General features: G+C 42.4%; 1 protein-coding gene and 1 long non-coding RNA gene across 2 annotated transcripts in view; both read right to left on the minus strand.

Moving 5' to 3' along the window:
* Positions 1–21,238, minus strand: part of LOC141051173 (uncharacterized) — a 130,687-nt gene that overhangs the window by 30,665 nt on the left and 78,784 nt on the right. The window contains exons 2-4 of the mRNA XM_073548038.1: positions 18,400–18,511; positions 18,226–18,323; positions 17,180–17,270 (exon numbers count right to left, since the gene is read on the minus strand). Of these exons, the coding sequence (XP_073404139.1) occupies positions 17,180–17,270; positions 18,226–18,323; positions 18,400–18,511 (301 nt within the window). The remainder of the gene's footprint in view (positions 1–17,179; positions 17,271–18,225; positions 18,324–18,399; positions 18,512–21,238) is intronic.
* Positions 18,522–21,238, minus strand: part of LOC141051198 (uncharacterized) — an 81,452-nt gene continuing 78,735 nt past the window's right edge. The window contains exons 3-4 of the long non-coding RNA XR_012220590.1: positions 18,956–19,052; positions 18,522–18,714 (exon numbers count right to left, since the gene is read on the minus strand). This is a non-coding gene — a long non-coding RNA (uncharacterized lncRNA). The remainder of the gene's footprint in view (positions 18,715–18,955; positions 19,053–21,238) is intronic.

A 21,238-nucleotide genomic window follows, 5' to 3' on the forward strand; every position in this document is an offset into this window, starting at 1 on the left:
TTTTCGATGGACTGCTGTTATATAATACCTACTTGGTTCCTTACAAACCTATTTTTATTACTTGTATTACAATTGATTACGAGATATATATATACATACATACAGTGCCTTGCAAACGTATTTGGCTCCCTGGAACTTTTCAACCTTTTCCCACATATCATGCTTCGAACATAACGATACCAAATGTAAATTTTTGGTGAAGAATCAACAATAAGAGGGACACAATTGTGAATTTGATGTGAATTTGAACAAAATGTATTGGTTATTTTAAATTTTTGTGGAAATACAAAAACTGGAAAGTGGGGCGTGCAATATTATTCGGCCCCTTTACTTTCAGTGCAGCAAACTCACTCCAGAAGTTCATTGTGGATCTCTGAATGATCCAATGTTGTCCTAAATGACTAATGATAAATGTAATCCACCTATGTGTAATCAAGTCTCCGTATAAATGCAACTGCTCTGTGATAGTCTCAGGGTTCTGTTTGAAGCACAGAGAGCATCATGAAGACCAAGGAACACAACAGGCAGGTGCGTGATACTGTTGTGGAGAAGTTTAAAGCTGGATTTGGATACAAAATAATTTCCCAAACTTTAAACATGCCAAGGAGCACTGTGCAAGCAATCATATTGAAATGGAAAGAGTATCATACCACTGCAAATCTACCAAGACCTGGCCGTCCCTCTAAACTTTCATCTCAAACAAGGAGAAGACTGATGAGAGATGCATCCAAGAGGCCCATGATCACTCTGGATGAACTGCAGAGATCTACAGCTGAGGTGGGACAGTCTGTTCATAGGACAACAATCAGTCGTACACTGCACAAATCTGGTCTTTATGGAAGAGTGGCAAGAAGAAAGCCATTTCTCAAAGATATCCGCAAAAAGTGTTGTTTAAAGTTTGCAACAGGCCACCTGGGAGACACACCAAACATGTGGAAGAAGGTGCTCTGGTCAGATGACACCAAAATTGAACTTTTTGGTAATAATGCCAAATGATATGTTTGGCATTAAGGCAACATAGCTCATCACCCTGAACACACCAACCCCACTGTCAAACATGGTGGTGGCAGCATCATGATTTGGACCTGCTTTTTTTCAGCAGGGACAGGGAAGATGGTTAAAATTGATGGGAAGATGGATGGAGCCAAATACAGGATCATTCTTGAAGAAAACCTGTTGGAGTCTGCAAAAGACCTGAAACTGGGATGGAGATTTGTCTTACAACAAGACAATGATCCCAAACATAAAGCTAAATCTACAATGGAATGGTTCACAAATAAATGTATCCAGGTGTTAGAATGGCCAAGTTCAGACCTGAATCCAATTGAGAATCTGTGGAAAGAGCTGAAAACTGCTGTTCACAAACGATCTCCATCAAACCTCACTGAGCTCGAGCTGTTTGTCAAGGAAGAATGGGCAAGAATTTCATTCTCTCGATGTACAAAACTGATAGGGACATACCCCAAGCGACTTGCAGTTGTAATCGCAGATAAAGGTGGTGAAAAGTATTAAGTTAAAGGGGCCGAATAATATTGCACGCCCCACTTTTCAGTTTTTGAATTTCCACAAAAATTTAAAATAACCAATAAATTTTGTTCAACTTCACAATTGTGTCCCACTTGGTGTTGATTCAACAAAAATTTACATTTGGCATCTATGTTTGATGCATATGTGAGAAAAGGTTGAAAAGTTCCAGGGAGCCGAATACTTTTGCGAGGCACTGTAGTTGATGTTTGAAGGAGTCTGGCACCAGACATTGGACAATTTATCCTGTTCACAGCACTGTAGTACAGTTCACCTTTGTTGTGTTGCAGTTGCATTATTGCATCAAGAATTTCTGTTTTCCACTTGCTCTAGTATTGTGATAAAGCACGATTATGGTTCTACTTTTTTGTCAAGGGAGGCTAAATAATTGTTGAATAACTTGTTTAAATGTATTCAATAATCTGTTTCCAGATAATATTTGTTGTTTGGTAGCTTTAATATCTGGATTCCTACAAATGCATCTCCAGACCTTCACATGCCAGTAGATGGAAGGGGGAGGGGGGAGGGGGACTAAGTGTCCACCGACTGTTAGAGAAGTAATTTTTATTAGGAATTAATGTTTCACACTGTAAAAATTTCATCTAGAACTGTTCAATTGTAGGCTGCGGCTGAAGAATTTTGAGATATCTATGATCTGAAGACAGAGAAACGTTGAAGGGAAAGTTCACAGTAATAGTGATCTAAATACTGAGATGTGTACAGAGGAATGCTGGGAGGACATAGATTGTGTTTTTTTAATCAACTGCAGCTGCATTTGAAAATTTGTATGCAATGCTGCTAATTAAAAAAGGTACTCTACTGTTGACAGGGCGCAGTGCCATACCACGACTATCTATTTGCTCTTCCTGTACAACCCTATAATTTTTGTATAATTGATATTTGTACTCCTCATTGGGAGGGAGGGACACAAGAAATGATAGGTGAACTCTGCTGAGACCACAAACATCCCTTTGCAAACAATAATGTGGCTGTTGCATCATAAAACACCTTCACCCTGGTGTTCTAGTGGTGGTGTCTGAAGAGATGTGGAGGATGTGTGGTATCCCACTAAGAAGCCATTTCTATGGGATACCGTATAGTACGTTTTCATATAAACGCTCGCCCTTTTTATGTGAACTGTGCATTTCAAATATATTGTGAGACCTGCTGACAGACCGCAAAAAAAAGGGTTAATCTCCTCCTCCCTGAATTTCTCAGGTGACAAAACTCAGTTTTAATATGCATAAGGTATCAGGCCTCCATAGTATTTTTTTGTTGTGCCTTAGCCTACTTATTCACACAATTTCTCTGTCCCCCCCTCCCCCAAAAAAAAAAATACAGGCAAGATATTTGAGTGGCCTGTCTCAGACAGACGCCTCATCTATCTGTGGGTTACAAAATGAGGCATTTGAGTCCTCCATTGAAATGTTTTTCCTGTCTCTTAAGTTATTGCCACCAGTATGATGAAAAAAACATTTTTACTGACAGGCCAGATATTTTAAACTGTGGGTTTACCACACACGGATAACATATAAGTTCATTCCAAATTCAGCCATTTTGAGTGAACGTGGTAAGTAATGTAGTACATTTAAAATGGCCAAGGCGTGTGGCAAGGGACGCAGAAGTGGACGTGATGGTGATGGTGCATGCGGAGGCTGTGGGCAAGCTGAAATTGGGCAAGATCAAACACCCATATCTTCGCGCTGGACCTTCCTGTCACAACTACTAGGGGAAGAATCAGCACACCACGTATTGAACCCAGAGCAGTGTCAAAAGGTTGTTGGTTGGATAGCAGATAATGCTTCCAGTCACTTTGCCACCACCAACAGCACCGTCTTGCACACGGTCAAGTCTGAGTAGCCGTAGTGTGGACCGCACATTCCTTCACCCTGATCCTCCTTCCTCCCACCATGCAGATTGCCTATAGACAACTCCCAAGAGCTGTTCACTTTACCATTTATAGATTCAGGCCTCTCACACGATACACATGAAGCGGGGCAAGATGATATCGCATGTAGTGCTGCCAAATATTTGAGCAGCCACGGTCACATGAAGGCGACAGTGGAAATGTGTCACAAGAAGTGGACGATGATAAGACAATTGCCAGAAAGTGTAGAGGAGGACCAGGGTGCAGAAGTGGAACATGAGGTGGTGGATGATATTATTATTAGTCATTTTTTTAGCTCCATTTATTCCATGGCGCTTTACATGTGCAAAAACTGGCATACATAGAAAAGTACAATAAACATGAGCAATACAAGGCACACGCAAGTACAGAAGGAGAGAGGACCCTTCCCACGAGTGGTCACATTCTACCGGGGATAGGTGTGGAATCACTAGGAAAGGGTAGAGCTAGTTGTATGGTTCAGTAGACTGAGGATCACTGCAGGTTGTAGGCTTGTCAGAAGAGGTTGTTCTTCAGGTTCCTTTTGAATGTTTCCATTGTAGTCGATAGTCTGATGTGTTTGGGTAGAGAGTTACACAGTATGGGTGAAGCATGGAAGAAGTCTTGTATGCGGTTTGGGGAAGAAGAGATAAGAGGGAAGTAGAGACGAAGATGTATAGAGGATTGAAGGTTGCGTGTAGGCAAGTCCAGGGAGACCACATCACAGATTTATGTAAGAGTCAGTTTGTGGATGGCTTTGTATGTCAGTTTTAGGGTTTAGAGAGGAATAACGGGAATACAGGTGGATCAGTCGGGCAGCAGAGTTTAGGATAGATTGTAGTGGTGGAAGAGTGCTAGAGGCGAGGCCAGAGAGTAGAAGGTTGCAATAGTCGAGGCGGGAGATGATGAGGGTGTACAAAATGGTTGCTGCAGTTTCTTGGTCAAGTAATGTAAGGATCTGGGAAACATTTTTGAGTTGGAGTTGGCAGGAGGCAGAAAGGGCTTGGATATGTGGCGTGAAAGAGAGGGCAGAGTCGAGCATCACCCGAGGCACTGATCATGCGGGACTGGGGAAAGTGATCACCCATTAATATTGATGGATAGTTATGGTGGAGGGGTACAGTAAGATGGTTGAAAGCTGATGAATTCTGTTTTGTCCATGTTCACTTTTAGAAAGTGAGCAGAAAAAAGGATGAAATGGCATACAGACATTGTGTGATTTTGGTCAGTAAGGAGGTGATGTCAGGTCGAGGTAGGTAGATCTTTGCGTCATTGATGTAGAGATGATATTGCAAATCAGTTGGTGATCTCTCCCACATGTACAGTAAATTTACTAGGGGCAGATTTATTATCACAGTTCCGCTCCAGAATACAATTCCAAGATGATGGTCAGATGGTTCTTACGTTACATAACCACTATGCAGATGAAGACAGTGAGGAAATCTGTATTTTGCATGCCCTTCCCATAGTTATGATGGCCCCGATAGGCTCAGATCCACCCCCAATATTGCCTGAGGATCAACGACTCACCCCATACCTCTCAGAGATACCATCTAAACTTTGGTCAAAAGGGCCAAATGATATAGGGAAAATGCCTGTAGAACCAGTAAAAGTGTTTCTTTTCCAAAGATTTTATTCTTTTAAACAATGGGGAGAGGGGAAGACAGGGGGGGAGGGATGGGAATGGGAAGAGAAGGAAAGATAAGGCGAAGTAGGGAAATTACAAGTTGACATCATGTACAGAAAATGCAAAACATGCATTAATGATGTCATTTTACAAACGTATCTTGCCAACACCTAAATATGTAGAATACAAGATTGTACAATAGAATAATAGCAATAAAGAACATAAAAAGACACAAATGAGCATAATGAGTGTCATTACAGATCAAATGTCAAATAGTAGATACAAGATCAGTTATGTCAGAGGCAAAACTAAAACATCTTTTCTTATATCGAGATTACTAAGTGTTAAAAGATTCATTCAAGTAATAGGAGTAGGGAAAGTTTGGTCCCATTTAGACCATTTCCTAGTAAAAGTGTTTCTTAAACCTGGTGCCCCTTTTCCCAAAGTCCATCAATATCCTTTGAAACATGATCAGGAGCGGGCCTTCAGGAACAAATAAAAACGTTACTTGATAACAGTGCTGTGGTACCCTGTCTTTCTCCATGTAATACGCCCTTGTTTCCCTTTAAGAAAAAGGCCACACCTGGCCAGCCCCCTGTGTACTGGCTGGTACAAGATCTACGGGCAGTTAATGCAGCTACTGTTCTGGAAACTCCAGTGGGGCCTAATCCACATACTCTTTTGTCTCAAATACCCCAGGATGCTGCTTGGTTTACAGTCTTCGACCTTGCCAATGCCTTCTTTAGCATTCCGTTACACCCAGATTGTCAGTTTCTGTTTGCATTCACTTTTCAGGGTCAACAGTTAACATGGACAGTTATGCCACAAGGGGCCCAAAACAGTACCAACCAGTTTGCAAAAAACATGAGCGAGTGTCTCTTGCCCTGGCAGTTAGATCACCCTCAGGTTACGCTGCTTCAGTATGTGGATGATCTTTTGTTGTGTGCACGGACGGAGCAGAAAGCCATTGCTGCCACTATTAGCCTCCTCAAGCATCTGGCAGCACTGAACTGTCGGGTTTCGGCCTCGAAACTTCAGTTCTGCCTTGGTCAAGTGATATTCTTGGGTCACTGTCTCCTTCAAGGTGTCAGACACCTCACAGAAGAAAGAAAAATAGCTGTCAGCTCCCTTCCTTTCCCAAAAGATGAAACTGAACTCCAGCGTTTTCTTGGACTATGTACTTATTGTCGTCAGTGGATACCGGATGCATCCCGCATAATGCAACCCCTTTACAACGCCTTGAAAGACGGCATAAAGAGCTACAAGGAAAGATCACCGGATTTCATGGAAAGCCTTCATCATGCCTTCTCTGAGTTGAAGCGGCTTATTGCTTCCGCCCCTGCCTTGGGTATCCCGGACTATATTCGACCGTTCCATTTGTATGTGTCTGAGAATGAAGGACACGCAGCAGGGGTACTTACACAGTCACATGGCAACAGGCAACGACCAGTGGGCTATTATTCGTCCCACCTCGACCCAGTGGCCTGAGCATCCCCAAGTTTCATGAGGGCAGTTCACGCCACTCACTCGCTGCTTGACAAGACTGCAGACATAATTCTTGGACATGAAACGCAAATTTTTGCCCCACATTATATTGCAGCAATACTGAGCATTCAGCAACCAAGACATTTGACTGTGCAACGACACTTACGGCTGCAGTGTTCACTCCTTTTGCCTGACTATTTCAAGTTGCATCGCTGTACTACAATCAACCACGCTACTTTACTGCCGGTCCCCAAGAAAGATGGCAGTGATGAGGATTTTCTCCAACGTGATTGTTCCCAACTTTTGACTGAAGAAACAGCTACTCCACCAAATGTCAGTGAGAATCCACTCCCAAATCCTGATCTGGTGTTATACACGGATGGTTCAAGATTTGCTGATGAGTTTGGTAGATTCCACACGGGGTATGCTGTTACCACAGAGGACACTGTAGTGCACGCAGCTGCACTCCCACCCTCACAGTCAGCACAAGAAGCAGAACTCCAGGCTCTGCCTACTGCATGTACTTTGGCCAAGAACAGACGGGCTAATATATACACAGAGTCACGGTATGCATTTGGTATTGCTCATGATTTTGGGGCTCTATGGGCCAATTGAGGGTTCATTACTACTGCCGGAACCCCAGTGAAAAATGCTGAAGCTGTTAAAACCCTCATGGACTCGATCAAATTACCTACTCAGGTGGCTATTATCAAAGTTAAGGCACACGGTCCTAGGAACAGTCCACAGACTGTTGGCAACATATATGCGGATATGCAAGCAAAAGCTGCTGCTCTTTCACCCGTTGAATCAACCATACCAACTATAGTGACCACACGCTCTCAGCGTAAACAGTTGCAAGAAGCACTGACCCTACAAAAACCTGAGGATCTACAACAGACTGAAGTTTTCTGTCGGACCCCGAGAGACCACGTAATGACGATGCAGAGAATGTTTCCAATGGAAGAGGTGAAGCAATGGAAGACTGATGGGGCACGAATGGATAATGGTCTCTGGAAAAAGGACCAACTTGTGTGTCTCCCTAAGTGGATGTACCCTGCTATTGCCACATGGGCCTACACATCGAGGAAAGAATCAGGCCCTCGCACTGGTGCAAAAATTTTACTGGGCCCCAGGAATTTCCACAGTTTTGACAGCGCTCAACCGTGCCTGTAATATCTGTCAGACTTGCAATCCCAGTCAACTTCAACTTGTACCCCTGAAGCATCTTGCTAAGCCCGACTATCCTTTCCAAAGGCTCCAGGTGGACCATATCACGTTACCTAAGTCTGGAAGGTATGAATACTGTTTGGTTGTTATTGACATGTTCTCCAGTTGGCCCGAAGCATTCCCTGTTACCACCATGACTGCAAAAACCACAGCGAAGAAATTGGTGATGGAAGTGATATGCAGATATGGGGTTCCAGAAGTTGTTGAAAGTGACCAAGGCCTGGCCTTTTCTTCTCATGTGTACCAAGAAGTTCTGACAATGCTTGGATCCACTGTAGCCCTCCATACTCCGTACCACCCACAATCCAGTGGGGAAGTTGAGATGCTGAACGGAACACTGAAGGGACAATTTACCAAAAATGATGCAGGAGACTACGGCTCCATGGCCAGAGCTCCTACCCATTGTACTATACCACATCCGTACTACCCCTATTGCAAAATATGGCCTGTCCCCATATGAGATATTGTTTGGTGCTAGGCCCCCAGTTGCAAATTTCCAGCCTCAGCAGTTATCAGAAGAGACTGACCGTGCTGTTCAATATGTTATTTAGCTTAGTAAAAATCTTGCTAACACCTATGTTCTAGTTTTCTTTTCTTTTCCAGATTGAGCAGAAACCGAAACCTGTCACAACCTGAAGCCTGGTGATTTGGTAGTCGTGAAAAGGCACGTCAGGAAGCACGGACTAGAACCCTTGTATGACGGTCCCTATCAAGTCCTCCTCATCACCCAACAAGCCAATAGCAAAGAAAGGGGACATAATGTTTTGGTTTTCTGCATTTTCCATATTATTATTGGTAGAAGTTAAAAGTTAAAGTTAGAAGATATTCAAAGACTCAGATCAATACGATAAAGACAATGATCGTAATAAGGACAGTTGGTGGTCAGACACCTTCTCCTTTCTCGATCCAGCTAATTGATTTAAGGGAATTGGGGGCTGGGTAGCTGGGATCTTTCAAAGCTTGTCACACATTGCTGCCTGTATCCTTGTTGTATATGTGATACTAAACTTGCTTTTTGGTGTATTTCTGTATGTATTACGGAATTCTACACTAAGACAGCTAATGATGATACCAAAGGCGTCGTTGCCCCTGCTCTTCTCTGCACCGATCTCAAAAGGCTACTTACAAAAGATCTCCACCACCGTCATCAAAAATTGTTATTCGTGAACTGCAGTATACAGGGGGGACGGGTGCGCCGCGACAGCCATGACTGATAACACGGCATCAGTCATGTGAAGACCAGACCCCTCAAGCTTTTAGCTTGGGATAGCACCTCTGATGCTGCATATGTGTTAAAAAAAATTATCTAGGGGGGAATGTAAAGGGTTAATACTAAAATCAGAGCTGAAGTTTTGCTTCTCCATTTTTCCTGAAGGTTTCCTTTCTCCATTTTTGTTGCTGTAAGATAAGATAAATTTTTGTAATTGGGATGGGCTGTCATGAAACCAGACTGTTCCCATCAGGTGCAAGATAAGGGAACTATTATATTGCTTTCTATTTGGATACGGACATATATGTAGTTTCCGGTTTTCTTGCAATATTATTGGCTTATAAAGTGAAATGATGTTATTGGTAGTTGAGAACTTTGCATAATTAAGCAAAATGTTATAAAAGAAGTGACTAAAATACAGGGGCTTGGTGATCTGTCTCGATCCTCCCGTACAGAGACCCCCGTCTCCATGTGGTCATTTGAGTTGCTAGCAACACTGTAGAATAATTTGGACATCACTGGCTCAACCGTGAAGGGTTAATTTAGCCCTCCCTAAATAGCTACCCTGACAACACGTCCTCCCAACACCGAGAATTGCAAGCCCTAGGTCAATCAGGGTTGCCCCCACAGTCTACAGCTCCTGCACTTCATCTTCCTCCTCCTCTTTAGCCTCCATCACTGAGCACATCAGTCACAAGCTGGAAGCACTGCAGCACTACCTCAGCCAAGAGTCAACAGGCTGTACTGAAGCTAATATGCTTAGGTGACAAACCGCACAATGCTAAAGAGTTGTGGACAGCTCTGAAAGAGCAGGCAGATCTGTGGCTGACATCGCTCAACCTACAGCCAGGCATGGTCGTGTGTGACAGTGGCCGGAACCTGGTGGCAGCTCTGAGGTGAGCTCACACACAAATCATGCCTGGCCAATGTGCTTAACCTCGTTGTTCAATGGATTAAGAAAAACGACATGGAGCTGCCGGATCTGCTTGTTAAAGTACACCGCCCTGAGTGCCCATTTTAGAAAGTCAGCTACAGCTTTATCCACCCTTGATGTGCTTCAGCAGGGTTTGCAGCTTCCGGCTCGCAGACTGGTGTTTGATATCCCCACGCATTGGAACTCCACACTGCACATGTTGTTAAGGATTTGTGAGCAGAAGCGGGCAGTTGTTGCCTACCAGAATCAACAAGGCCGTCAGTATTCAATTCAGACTTTACACATAAGATCTCAGGAGTGGACATAGAGGTCAGACAAATGTACCAACCTCCAAAAACATTGAGGAATCCACCAAGATGGTGAGAGCCAATGATGCCATAATCTGCATCACCATCCCGCTTCTTTATGTTCTAATAATACTAAGAATCTTTATTTATAAAGCGCAAACATGTTTACAGTTTAACATTTTCAATCATGAAGAGAGAAGGAAGATCCGGCACTGGAGACTTAATAAAATCCACGATAAGTTTTATTTACATAATTTCATGATAAAACCATAAAGGGGAAAACAGACCCCCACGCCTGACGCGTTTCGAACCTTACACCAGGTTCTTCCTCAGAGACATGAAACAAAACAGTTCACAAAATGATTATAAACATTCCTAATCAGCAGAGGGACTCCACACATGTGTATAATCAAAGAGGCAGACAACTAAGCCCTCAAATCACTGGTGGAGTCACTCCCTTGCAAGAAGAAAAAAAAAAAAAAAAAAAAAAGGAAAAGACCAATACAACAATGGAAAAGACATAGAATAAATAAAAACATGTGCAATACACACGTATAAATGCATAAATACATAGCAACTATCAAATGACAAACAGAAAAAAAAAAAAAAAAAAAACCCAAAAAAAAACCCCAAAAAAAAAAAAAAAAAAAAAACAAAACCCCCCCCCAAAAAAAAAAAAGAAAAAAAAAAATACAAAAAAAAAAAAGAAAAAACAGCAAAAATCTCAGCACTCAATAGAAATACATAAGATCATTTCTATAATTTAGACCTTGCGGATATCGTGCATCAAGCGCAAGTATCCAGAAGGCTTCCCGACAGTGTAGTAAATGTTCCCAGTCACCCCCTCTGGGGGGTTTCAATACCCGTTCTATTCCCTTAACTTTACGACTGCATAAATTACCCTTGTGTATTTCAAGGAAATGTTTGGACAAGCCAGACACATTCCTACGACTGGACATAGACTCTGGATTAGAAGCGGTGATGTGCTCACTTAGTCTCCTCTTCAGGCTGCGTGTGGTGCAGCCAATGTAATATAAACTGCACAATGTGCACTCTGCCATATACACTAAGTGTGTGGTGTTACAATTCATGTAGGTTTTAATTTTGTAGGTTTGTTGTGTACTAAAATTAACAAATCTATCTGTAATATCCATATAGCGGCACAAACCACACAATTTTTCACCACACTTATAATTGCCCAAGTAATTTAACCACGTAGGTTTAGTGCAATCAGACAAATACAATGAGGGGGACAAAAAATGACTCATATTTTTAGCTCTCTTTGGAACACACCTATGTCCACCAGCCAATATCTGCGATAAGACTGGATCTTGATGCAGTAAGGGAAGATGTTTATTTATGATTTTAATAACACCCTTGTAATCTGAACTGAAAGCGGTAGAAAAAGTGGGAATATTTTTATTTTGATTAGTGTGTACCATGTCATTCTGCAATAAACTACTCCTAGTTTTGTTATCCACTTTCTTAATAGCCCTGTTTAACATCCAGTTCTTATAACCCCTTTTTGATAGCCTGGTGCAAATTTTACGACGCTCGGATTCATAAAGAGCATCATTTTTTTTTTGGGGGGGGGGGGTTTATTTTTTATTTTATTTTTTTTTTTTTTTTTTTTTTGGGGTTTTTTTTTTTTTTTTTTTTTTTCTGTTTGTCATTTGATAGTTGCTATGTATTTATGCATTTATACGTGTGTATTGCACATGTTTTTATTTATTCTAGGTCTTGTCCATTGTTGTATTGGTCTTTTCCTTTTTTTTTTTTTTCTTTCTTCTTGCAAGGGAGTGACTCCACCAGTGATTTGAGGGCTTAGTTGTCTGCCTCTTTGATTATACACATGTGTGGAGTCCCTCTGCTGATTAGGAATGTTTATAATCATTTTGTGAACTGTTTTGTTTCATGTCTCTGAGGGAGAACCTGGTGTAAGGTTCGAAACGCGTCAGGCGTGGGGGTCTGTTTTCCCCTTTATGGTTTTATCATGAAATTATGTGAATAAAACTTATCGTGGATTTTATTAAGTCTCCAGTGCCGGATCTTCCTTCTCTCTTCATGTTTGCAACACATGGTGGTCAGCCATTTGATCCCTAGGCACGACCGGCTTACAGGACTATTTTGGTGAGCACAAAATTTCCCTTTCCCCTTCCTAATTTTCTAACATTTTCAATCACAACAGTCCCAAGTAAAAATAACAAACTTATCAATAATACAATAATTTAATAAAAAGAAAACGATAAAGACTGCTCGTGAGAGCTTACAATCTACAATGAGGTGGGGGAGATACAAAGAACAGGGGTGTATTTACAATGATGTATTTACAATGCTAGTGCAGACGTTAGTCGAAAGTTGGGGATGGTCTGAGGACAAGGAGAAGGAGGAGGAGAGCATGGTCAGTCGTCCTCTTGGTGAGAACATGGAAGTCTTGCCTGTTAGCAGTCTGGCCCGCATGGCTGACTTTATGTTGCGCTGTCTTTCCTGTATCCTTCGCCTTGGTCAAAATTTTCGGTGACACTCATTACTGGTGACTCTTCTAGACCCACACTACAAGGAGAACTTTCAATCTCTTCTTCCAAAGGCAGACAGGTGTATAAATATGTGGCAGTACCAGAGGACCCTTCTCGCAGAATTATAAAAAAAAATTCCCATCTCAAAACGCTGGTGGCAGAGGTCATAGTTCGTTTGGTAAACAGGGCCCCGCCTTGACCTTTCCGGACCTGATGCAGCACAGGTACCCGCAGCCCCGTCTTCCTGAGTCCATACATATCTGTCCAATCAGTTCTTTAATGCAAGCATCATAGAAGGCATGTTCTAATTTTCAAGTGCAAATTGCACATTACATCCAGAACAGTTTCACTATGAAGGACTTTGTGTCTCACATCAATCCACAAGATGATACTAGTCTCATGCTTCCACATTTTGGTGGTAAATCATTGCCACACAGATAGGATGTATGTTCTGACTTTTGTAACATCATTTGCGTTATAATTATTCATACCTATTTGCTTCATAATATATTCATCATCTTCTTCAAGTCTTCAGAATATAATGTTGTAAAAGTGAAAGCATTTGGTGAAGTGTGTGGTAACTTACTTGTGAAAGTAATTGTAATCGTTAATATTTCTCCATTGTGTGCAGCTAATCACCTCATTGATCTTATTTAGTTTCTTTGCCAAGAATAGAAAAGCTCCATCAAAACCACACAACCAAAACATTATAATGTAGGCATGAAATGCCCAAATTTGAAGCCCACAGATACATGAGCAAAGTCACGGCGATACCACACTGTTCCAATATATGGCCTGTATTTTTTTATTTTTTACCCAAAAATAGTGTACAGAACTAGGGTAACAGACAGCAAATACAGTGGAATAAAGGCCTGAATTGCCTCAATTTGCAGGCCACAAATAGATCAGGTGTCTGACAGTGATGCCAGACTGTGCAATGTGTGGCCCATATTTTTTAATTTTTCACTGCAAAATCGTGTTTATAGCTTGGGTAACACACAGCGAAAAAAGGTGACTGGAAGCCTCAAAAACACACTTTGTAGCCCACAGATAGATGAGGCATGTCACAGGGATACCAGACTGTTCAATATGTGGCCTGGAGTTTTTTTTTATTTTTTTTACCCCAAATTACTGTACAGACCAAGGGTAACAGACAGCAAAACAGTGGTATATAGGCCGGAAATGCCACAATTTGTAGACCACAAATAGATCTGGCGTCTGACAGAGATAGAACACTGTTAAATATGTGGCTTGGATTGTTTTGGCACACCAAAATTGTGTCAATATGTAGGCTATGGCACTAAAAAAAATTGTTGGAGTACTAAAATTGTAAATTATTTAGCGCAATGATATGTGATGCGTGTGGCGTACAAAACACAGTGATAAATATATGAATTGTAGCTAAATATTTTTTGGCCAGCAAAATGGTGTCTAAAATGTTGTAAGACACTCCAAAAAACACCACAGTACCACAAAAAATGCCAGAATTTTCTGCGCACTCAGATGTGATGCCTGGGACGGGCAAAGTCGTTTTAAATTGCTGGATTTTCACGCCGTTGTATTAAAATGATCTGGCTGTAGTCCGCAGTGTGAACAAGCAAATAATTGTAGACAAAAAAGGGGGCTCTGGATTTCCTTTGTAATAAAATTAGCAGGATTCAGGTGCAAAAAAAAATTATTCCTAGCCACACATACCTGCAGCTAGGTATATATATATATATATATATATATATATATATATATATTAGGCAGCACCAGACAGTAATGGACCCTTTTGTTGTATGCAGTGAGATCTATATACTCACATTCAGTGCCTACATGCCTTACACTGATGTGGATATGCGCACATAGACTCCCCTGCCTACCTAGCACTGCAATCTATATACCCCATGATTAGCCCTTAAAAGGACTGTTGGTTTAGCTGGATTTGTGGATTGAACAATGGTAGACTCACACTAACTAATAAAAGCACAAATCTGACCCTATCTCAGAAGCAGCTCTCCCTACACTGTCTGAATCCGGAGCTAAATGCACCTAACAGGGCGGCGTCCAGTCTCTCATAGACCTGATGACGCTGTGTGGCCAACCAATCACTGTAATTCCACAACAAAGATGGCTGCGGCATTACAGTTCATGGCAGACAATCCCTGCATATTGATTGGTGCTCTAAATACCACCAAAAATGCAGGATGGAGACCCAAGCTCCTGCCAAATAATCCCGTAAATGCTCAGTGCTCGCCGAGTACTGTGATACTCGGGCACGTAACGAGTAGCGGCGAGCACGTTCACTCATCACTAATCAGCACCCTTCTGCACTTTTTCGAAATGGCTACTAAAATGGTTAACACTTTCGATGCCATCATCAACATCACTATTAGGCCGGGATCACACTACCGTGTGTGATGCAAGAAACTATAACGAGTCTCTCGCATCAACAGCCAGCACTACCACCAGCACGCAGACAGGGAATGGGGCTGCATGTATTATCAAAATAATAGAATGCAGCACACTTAGCTTACCGATCCCCTAAAAATGTTCTTCCGATGTTGCCCAGGTACCCTGCTAATATGTATATTTCATCTTCTGGTTGGAATGACATGCCACTGATCACTGCCAACAGAGGTAACCAATGGGTCGTTGCTGCTGCCAGATATTATCTTGGCCGATTGCCATTACTTTTATTTTTTTGGGGTTTTCTGTATGCGACTATGTAATGTTGTTTATTTTAATATATGGAAATAAGTGCTAAGTAGTGATGGGCGAGTCCTAAATTACTCGGAATCGCTTGACTCTAGCGAGTCCGGGCCCGGGACTCGCTACTCGTTGCGAGTCTAGCGAGTCCAATGTTAATGAATGGGGAAGCGAGTCTTAGCGAGTAATGTGCGATTTACAAATCGCAGATGTGTCTCGGAAAGCGCTTGCATTGGCGATTTGTAAACCCCACTCGCAACAGTTTGTTGCTGCTGTGTCCGAGTCCAAACTCGCATTTGTTTGTCTTATTTAGTGCCGATGAGGCGAGGGAAGCGATTTTCTCTAGCACACACCATGCTTTGAGCAAACAGGAAATAATCCAAGTCGAGTTGACATACGCACACACACACAGAGCAATACAGAGCAATCATGGCCCGTGTCACTGTCAACACGCTGCAGTTGATTGATCTGGTGGAGGCTCGGCCCCTGCTTTGGCTCCCCACTGACCCTGCCTATGGGCATAACATCCAGCGGACTACAGCCTGGAGGGAGATCGCTCAAGTGATGCTCCCTGCACTGCTACGGCCACGATCTCGTCCCTTTGCAACCTCTTTTTTGGGAAATTGTGGTTTTTGTGACATTGTTGACAAATGCACAGTCACCGAGATGGAGTTAGGTGGTGCTGTAGGCGTCACTTGCTGGCGTAAGTGTGTGTGCTGACACCTAGCAGTGAAGCTGCACACTAGTCCCTGCACTGTGCACTGCACTGTAAGGCTTGATCCTCCCTGCCTGCCTGCCTACAGTCTACACAGTACTCCTCTGTCCTCCTGGTAGCTCTCAGAAGAGCTGTTTGGGTTTAATATAAGGAATCTTGAAGTTTCCCTACACTAACTGACAATCCCTATGATCTGCTCAAGCATCTACCTCACCCTGCTCTATCTCAGATCTCTCAGGAATGTAGAGGAAATGGTGGTGGAAAAGGCTTATATACAGCCTCGCCTCTCATACATGACATAGGCATCACGATGGACAGAAGCCAATCATAGCCCTGCCACAACCAACATTACTGAATATGATTGGCTAACATGCTTGTCCATCTAGAAAAGTTTTCTGACCTAACACGCTAGGCTGTCTCGGAAGCTTTGTAGGAACATAACAGATTCTATATTTGCGAGTCCCGAATCCAGTATACAGGACTCAGGATTCGTAGACTCGCTCAGACTCGCTCACAATCGCTGTGTGTTGACATAGGCTGTCTTGGAAACTTGTAGGAACATAACAGATTCTGTATAAGCGAGTCCCGAATCCAGTATACAGGACTCGGAATCGTAGACTCGCTCAGACTCGCTCAGACTCGCTGTTGACAGCGATGTGATATAGCGAGTCTAGCGAGTGAGAAAAAAAAACTCTGACAAAACTAGGATTGCCATTGACTTGCATTGGACTCGTTACTGTGCGAGTAATCACTGGGAGACTCGCCGAGTAACGAGTCCAGCGAGTCCCTTACTATTCGCCGAGTAACGAGTCCTAGCGAGTAGACTCGCCCATCCCTAGTGCTAAGCTTTAATTAAGTGGATGGACGCATTGGTAACATATTTGCCAACAAGGAAAATGGAATTGAAGTGTCTCCTGTGTCCTGTGATTGTGTGCAGAAACCACATTTGTGGTCATCAACCATGGATTTTATATTTCCCTGTTGTAAGAATACGGCATTTCACTTTTACAAATACATATGAAAAAAAGTTTTCAAAATTTGTGTCACACACTTTAAAAAAAACACAGTTACTACTCGCCTGTGCTGTTATCTGGAGGAATCTCCTCATTACACAGCTCATCACCCCTCAGAAATGTCTCTGTAATATTAATATGGAGCAGATCTTCACCCTGAAACAAATATTGCAAAAGTCACAAACAGATGGAGAAGTCACATCTATGATCACCAGCTCTAATCCTGTCATCTCCACCAGTCTCATTACACCAGTATAAAACATACAATACTGGTTGATGACCACTGTGCTAAGTCTGCTTAGGAAGAGGCATAGCTAAGCGGCTACCAGGAGCTCCTGATGGTGAAGACAGACTGGTTTGCAGGTAGCCACCAGGTAACATTCCCAGGCAGACTTCAGTACTGCAGCTGCCAATCCCAAGTGGTCGGATTCGCTGGTTGAGGAGACGTGACTGGAGTCATTGCCGAGCAGGATCCGCAAACAGACAAATTGGATCTTGAAGAAAAGTGTCTTGTTCACACTGGCAGTTATCGGGAACCAGTTAGGTAGCTGGCCACAAAAGGATCAGGGACTATGGATTCAGGACTGACAGCACCAGGATCAGGGGGGGTCCAGTGCAGGTACCGAAAATGCGGTTTTAGGATTCGGATATGGATACTACCGAAGCAGCCACCGGATAAAGAACACACTATACTGTACTAATGGAACAAAAAGAGAAAGGGAATAATTATAACAGACTAAGGATGGGGGATGTGACAACATACAGCTGAACACACCAATGCACTTATCACTAAACTATAGGGGTTGCTCAGGCACCTCCCTATTGGGGAGAGCTCCTGTTAGATAAGATGCCTCCCAGCTATTGGTGAGGGCATTTTACTGTGTACATCCTCTGCTCCTTTAAGAGCAGGGAAGTGCGCACATTAGGCGTGCTGCCCGGAAGTGCACCTACACAGGAGACAGGGAGCACACCGAGAGATGTAAAAACAACAACGTATCCACAGCAGTGAGCATGTCGACGTGCCTGCATGGGAGAGGAAAGGGAACCATGCAGGGGTGCCGGCATTAGCATTACAATAGGGGAGATATCATGACACCTTCTTTCCATCTACCTGAGGATCCTGAGGAACATTGGGATTTTCTTGATTACAGTCCTGATGAACAAGAGGACGGGGACATGTCTCTGGTGTTATACTGTTACTGGATAGATCTGGAGGAAACACAGGGGCTGAATTAATTCTTTACAAAACAGATAGTTATATGCCATGTGCTCTTAGTCCTATTACCTTGTGATGCAAGGGGCTGGGGAGGGGTCAGGAAAATATGTCTGAATTCTTCTAAAAACTCCCACTCCTCCATGGAGAAATAGACGGTGACACCCTGACACCTTACAGGAACCTGACAGAAACAATAAGGATGATGTAAAGTGACATCATAAAAATCTCTCACACCCCTCCAGTAAGCCAGAAGAGGATCTCTACGGTGAGGGGTAATATCCTCTCCACGATCTTGTCCCTGTCCCTATCCATCATTGATGAGTCTTTAAGGAAAATTCTCTTAAATAGAAAATCTCCACTGAGAGGATCCGATATTGTAGGAATCTGAAAAAAAAAACAAGTAAAATCATACAAAACCTGAGAGGAAACCTTTGATGAGATATTAGAAGTGAATATAGGTTTCCAAAGCAAAGAGTACAGATGAACATCACTAGGGAACACAAATCACCACTTAACAGACAAGGAACCAAATAAATCTGAACACTGCGCTGCGCATAGCTGGTATTGGTGCTTGACGAAAACAGACAAATCCAAGAAGCAGTAGAAGAAAAAATGTAGCACTTACCAGCAAAAATAAGATCCAATAATCCTTTATTCACATACAGTTGAGGCCAAAAGTATTGACACCCCTGCAATTCTGTCAGATAATACTCAGTTTCTTCCTGAAAATGATTGCAAACACAAATTTTTTGGTATTATTATCTTCATTTAATTTGTCTTAAATGAAAAAACACAAAAAGAATTGTCCTAAAGCCAAATAGGATATACTGTAATTCCACATCAAACATAAAAAAGAGGGTGGACAAAAGTATTGGAACTGTTCGAAAAATTATGTGATGCTTCTTTAATTTGTGTAATTAACAGCACCTGAAACTTACCTGTGGCATCTAACAGGTGTTGGCAATAACTAAATCACACTTGCAGCCAGTTGACATGGATTAAAGTTGACTCAACCTCTGTCCTGTGTCCTTGTGTGTACCACATTGAGCATGGAGAAAAGGAAGAAGACCAAAGAACTGTCTGAGGACTTGAGAAACCAAATTGTGAGGAAGCATGAGCAATCTCAAGGCTACAAGTCCATCTCCAAAGACCTGAATGTTCCTGTGTCTACCGTGCGCAGTGTCATCAAGAAGTTTAAAGCCCATGGCACTGTGGCTAACCTCCCTAGATGTGGACGGAAAATAAAAATTGACAAGAGATCTCAATGCAAGATTGTGCGGATGTTGGATAAAGAAACTTGACTAACATCCAAACAAGTTCAAGCTGCCCTGCAGTCCGAGGGCACAACAGTGTCGACCCGTACTATCCGTCGGCGTCTGAATGAAAAGGGACTGTATGGTAGGAGACCCAGGAAGTCCCCACTTCTTACCCCAAGACATAAAAAAGCCAGGCTGGAGTTTGCCAAAACTTACCTGAAAAAGCCTAAAATGTTTTGGAAGAATGTTATCTGGTCAGATGAGACAAAAGTAGAGCTTTTTGGGCAAAGGCATCAACATAGAGTTTACAAGAGAAAAAAAGAGGCATTCAAAGTAAAGAACATGGTCCCTACAGTCAAACATGGCGGAGGTTCCTGATGTTTTGAGGTTGCTTTGCTGCCTCTGGCACCGGACTGCTTGACCGTGTGCATGGCAATATGAAGTCTGAAGACTACAAACAAATTTTGCAGCATAATGTAGCGCCCAGTGTGAGAAAGCTGAGTCTCCCTCAGAGGTTATGGGTCTTCCAGCAGGACAATGACCCAAAACACACTTCAAAAAGCACTAGAAAATGGTTTGAGAGAAAGCACTGGAGACTTCAAAGGTGGCCAGCAATGAGTCCAGATCTGAATCCCATAGAACACCTGTGGAGAGATCTAAAAATGGCAGTTTGTAGAAGGCACCCTTCAAATATCAGGGACCTGGAGCAGTTTGCCAAAGAAGAATGGTCTAAAATTCCAGCAGAGCATTGTAAGAAACTCATTGATGGTTACCGGAAGCGGTTGGTCGCAGTTATTTTGGCTAAAGGTTGTGCAACCAAGTATTAGGCTGAGGGTGCCAATACTTTTGTCTGGCCCATTTTTGGAGTTTTGTGTGAAATTATCAATGTTTTGTTTTTTGCTGCATTCTCTTTTGTGTTTTTTCATTTAAGACAAATTAAATGAAGATAATAATACCAAAGAATTTGAGTTTGCAATCATTTTCAGGAAGAAGCTGAGTATTATCTGACAGAATTGTAGGGGTATCAATACTTTTGGCCACAATTGTAAGTGCCATGGACAGCAAGTGGACAAGCAGGACATGGGAAACATGCAGGGAGGGAGGATGACGGCCGTTTCACGATTACTCGCTTCTATGGGTCCAGGTGCAATAATCAACTTCAGGTCAACTCCTTTATAGGGATCATTCAAGATCTTAACAAATTATAACAAGCTGTGCAAACATGCAAACATACACCAACATTCACAAATATAAAGACATATCATGATTACTACTATATACAGAGTACAAAAAATTATCAAAATTGTATGACTTTAAATAATATTTGCTGTATCGGAATTCCGATACTGACTTCCGATACTTTTTTCATATCGGATACCAGAATCGGAAGTTACCATAATGCTATCAGCCCGCTCGCTTTGATTCAGCCAATGGGATTCCTCAGAAGTGTGGGCACATCCTGTTAGGCATGTAGGCATGTTGACTATTGGCATAGCTGTGATTGGCTGCTGAAATGATGTCATGATGCACTATAAAAGCCACTGCCGCCGCCATTTCTGGTCACTCTGCTGTGAATTCAGTTAGGGACAGGCTGCTGTTGAAGACTGTGAGGGACAGTTAGAAATAGCTATTCTCAAAACAATATTTTGCTT

The sequence above is a fragment of the Dendrobates tinctorius genome, unplaced genomic scaffold (assembly GCF_039654945.1).
Source record: "Dendrobates tinctorius isolate UK_male_01 unplaced genomic scaffold, ASM3965494v1 ptg000155l, whole genome shotgun sequence".
NCBI classification, from domain to species: Eukaryota; Metazoa; Chordata; class Amphibia; order Anura; family Dendrobatidae; genus Dendrobates; species Dendrobates tinctorius.